We start from the raw sequence: 3,809 nt of genomic DNA, 5'->3' as shown, positions 1-3,809 counted from the left end.
TCTGCCATGCAATCCGTCAAGAGCAACCAAGAACTATCTGAGATCATGCACAAATCGACTCGATCAATACGTACGCGAGAATTTTCGGTGTAGATGTGATATATGTGGAACCCTAGCGGAGCGCCGCAAGGGGATATGTGGAACCCTAGTCGCCTAGGGGATTTCTTTAATATCGTAAGAGCTAGTACTGATACGTGTATATGTTATCCTATATAGCTCAGCTGGCAACAAGTAGAAAACATCAGTAACGACAACGGTGAAATGCTACAGCGCGGTAAAGTAACGGTTCGGTAACAGGCGAGCGAAGAGAGCCGTTGGATCTTCCCGCGATGGATCATGTTGGCCGTATGTTAACTGAATCTTGCATGAGTCTTCTGGACGAGCTCGGTCGTGACAGGGTAGCGGCATCCGGGTCGGGGGACGCGCCCGCCGTGCTGGAATCGGAAACCCTCCTGGATGATGGCGCATTGATTGCGCCAGATCGAAACCGGATTCACCAAATCCAAATCCCACCCCGCCGTTTCGGAACGGTTTGCTCTGCCACGCTACGTTTTAATCACCTTCCTTTTCCGGCTAATCACGGTCCGAGGCACGTTTTAATCCGCGGCCAGCGGCCAGCAGCGTCATTTGTTTGGCGCTAAGCTGGACTAATGCCCAATTACAGAGCTTAATAGGCCTACTGCCGCCTAGCCACTAGGTAGGCAATGATGGTAGGCAGCCGCCGCGTCCGGGAGAGTCCGCGTCCACCCCCGCCCCCGCCCCCGGCGTTACGTACGTACCTATATATATATACCAGCCGCCTCGCCGGAGAGCAGCAAGGAGCTAGCCAAGCCAAGCCAAGGGCGTCTGATCTGATCTCATCGGAGGAGCAGAGGAGGATAGCGGAGCACCGCAGCCGGCGATGGCGCGCGGCAAGGTCGCCATGAGGCTCGTCGGGAACGCGGGGGAGCGCGCCAGGAAGCACGCCAAGAGGGCCGCAGGGCTCAAGAAGAAGGCGTCGGAGCTCGCCACGCTCTGCGGGGTCCCGGTCGGGCTCGTCTGCACCGGCGCCGGCGCCGGGGCTCCGCCGCTCGTCTGGGAGTCGGAGGAGAGCGTGCTCGAGAGGTACCGACGCGCCGTCCCGCCGGAGGCCCACGCGGGGCACACGCACCGGGCCTACCTCGAGACGGAGCTGGGCAAGCGGAGGGCCAAGCTCGCCAGGGCGCGCCACGGCTGCCCCGCCGCGCTCCCGGACTGGGACGAGGCGCTCAACGACATGACCCTGGAGGACGCGCGGGAGCTGCTCCAGGCCATCGACGCGGCGCTGCGGGCCACGGGAGACAGGATGGAGGCGCTGGGCTTGCCTGATGGCCGCGGCCACGGCCCGCTCGATCAGCAGGTCGCGCCGGACTCTTCCGACGACGCCGTCATGCCGCATCAGCTCGGGCACGGTGGCGGCGTGCCCTGGGCCGGAGGCTACCCCGTGGACATGGCCGACGCCGCCGACTTCCAGCAGCTGCAGATGGTGCCGTACGACGGCGGCAACAACGACGGCCTACCCGAGCGATTCCCAGGGGGACATGGCTTCCAGATGCAACCAGGGTGCGCTGGCGACAACTACTCGGGCGGCTGCGATGGGATGATCGCGCCGGGCCTCGCCAATGCTGACTACAACTACTCGGGCTGCGGCGACCGGATGCTCGCTCCGGACTTCGCCGATGCTGGCTACAAGTACGACTACTCGGGCGGCGGCGACGGGATGCTCACGCTGGGCCCCGCCAATGCTGGCTGCAACTACTCGGGCGGCGGCGACGGGATGCTCACGCTGGCCCCCGCTAATGCTGGCTGCAACTACTCGAGCGGCGGCGACGGGATGCTCGCGCGCGGCTTCGCCAATGCTGGCTACGACTGCTCGGGCGGCGGCGGCCAGATGCTCGCGCCGGGCTTCGGCAACGCTGGTTACAACTGGCCTGATCTTACCATGTGGCACACCGACGAGGTGCGCGACGCAGCCATGCCACGTGGGTACTACCCTGGCTTCGCCGACGGCACTCTGGCGCCTGAGCACTACTCCGCCGAGGTCGCCACCGGCGGCGACTACGTCAACACACTACCATCTGGGGACGGGTACCCCATGGGCATGGGCATGGACGTCGGCGACAACTTCACCAGTCTGGAGAGCAACTACACGGCGGCGCATTGGCAGGCCGAAGCGTTCCAGCACTCTGACACCAGCACCAGCACCAGCGAGCTGCTGTCAGCTGCATCATCGCCTCGTTATCTCTACTAGACTAGTACTTTTGTCACGTAAGGTGTTTAGGTCCAGGAGGAAGAAAGCGTTCTGTAACTTCTGTTACTAGGGAAAGAAAAATGCAGTGGTAGTTTCGTAGCTAGCTAGAATATCTTCTTAGAGCCAACAGCCGCGCTATAGCGCCGCGCGCAAAAAACCTTTTAGCGCGCGCGCTGCGGCTGATTTTGCGCGCCCGCCTACGCTGGCTCCAGCAGCCGCGCCATAATGCAGCGTGCAAAAATACAGCGCGCGCGACTCGCCGGGCATTTTGCATATATGGATATTTTGAACAAAAATGAACATGTAAATTTTGACACAAACAAGTTGATGAATAAAAGTTCATGCCCACAAGTTCATCAAAATCATGCCCACAAGTTCATCCAACCAAGTTCAAATGCAAACTAAAAGTTCAAGACATAAAAGACACATCAAGCTTCATCTTCATCTTCCTCTTCTTCGTCTTCGTCCTCATCTTCCGAAGACGACTCTTCCGCCTCCGAAGATGAACCTTCCTCCCTATCCTCATCACGCACTGCATCACGCACCGCATCATGTGAAACTCCGACGGTGTTGGCAAGATCTTCAACGGCATTTTCATGGGAATGTGTGTGAGAAGCCATGGCGGCCGGAGGTGCACCCATGGCGGCCGGAGGTGCACCCATGCCTCCCATGAGAGAAGCAAAACTCATGCCTCCCATGGCGGCCATAGCGTCGGAGGGTGCTCCAAAGCCACCCATGCCTCCCATGGCGGCCGGAGGTGCACCCATGCCTCCCATGGCGGCCATAGCGTCGGAGGGTGCTCCAAAGCCACCCATGCCTCCCATGACGGCCGGAGGTGCACCCATGCCTCCCATGCCTCCAAAGCCACCAATGCCTCCCATGGCGCCGAGGCCACCGCCTCCCATGACGCCGAGGCCACCCATGCCTCCCATGGCGTCGAGGCCACCGCCTCCCATGGCGCCGAAGCCACCCATGCCTTCCATGGCGCCGAGGCCATCGCCACCCATTGCACGAACCAAGGCTCTTTTTCGGATCAAGACTTCTTGTTGGGCAAGATTGACATACTCCTTTTGCGCCGCATTGAGGTTAGATGTGTCCATGAAGAACAAGTGCTTCTCCCATTCCAACAACTTAGCTCGCTCCTCGTTGCTCACTTTCCTCTCCTCCAAAGTCACCTTTCTCTCCTCGGCCGCCACCCTTCTCTCCTCGGCTGCCAACCTCCTCTCCTCGGCCACGGCATCGGTGGTGCGCGTCGGCGGCCGGCTCAACGAGTGAGCTCGCCGGCGCTTCGGTAGCCGCCGCGGTCGTCGAACGCCCTGCAAGCTTTTTCCCCCTCGCCATGCCGGAGCCGTCCGCCGCCTTGTTCTTCTTCGCGGATGTTTTGCCCTTCTTCGCCCGCGCCGCATTGGGTACCTTCTTCGACGGTGCGGCGGCGGCACGGGATGGCGCCGGCGCGACGCCACCCGGCGCCGGCGTCGTAGTCATCCGCGGCGGCAAGAAGAGGCTGCGCGCGAGGCCGACGCTCGGCAGAGCTCCGGCG

The 3,809-nt window shown here is 61.4% G+C and overlaps 1 protein-coding gene across 1 annotated transcript; it reads left to right on the top strand.

Annotated features, from left to right (window-relative positions):
• The first annotated feature begins 838 nt into the window (after nucleotides 1-838).
• Nucleotides 839-2,343, top strand: LOC119335811. The gene has a single exon (XM_037607885.1). It carries the CDS (start codon nucleotides 902-904, stop codon nucleotides 2,267-2,269), a length of 1,368 nt encoding a protein of 455 aa, XP_037463782.1. The 5' UTR covers nucleotides 839-901; the 3' UTR covers nucleotides 2,270-2,343.
• The last annotated feature ends 1,466 nt before the right edge of the window (nucleotides 2,344-3,809 follow it).

Source organism: Triticum dicoccoides, chromosome 7B (genome assembly GCF_002162155.2).
Source record: "Triticum dicoccoides isolate Atlit2015 ecotype Zavitan chromosome 7B, WEW_v2.0, whole genome shotgun sequence".
Classification (NCBI taxonomy): Eukaryota; Viridiplantae; Streptophyta; class Magnoliopsida; order Poales; family Poaceae; genus Triticum; species Triticum dicoccoides.
This window is presented reverse-complemented; position numbering and strand designations above follow the sequence as displayed.

Bases quoted from the DNA above. Each gene is read 5' to 3' on its own strand.
- LOC119335811 (XM_037607885.1), top strand. From the start codon at position 902: ATGGCGCGCGGCAAGGTCGCCATGAGGCTCGTCGGGAACGCGGGGGAG.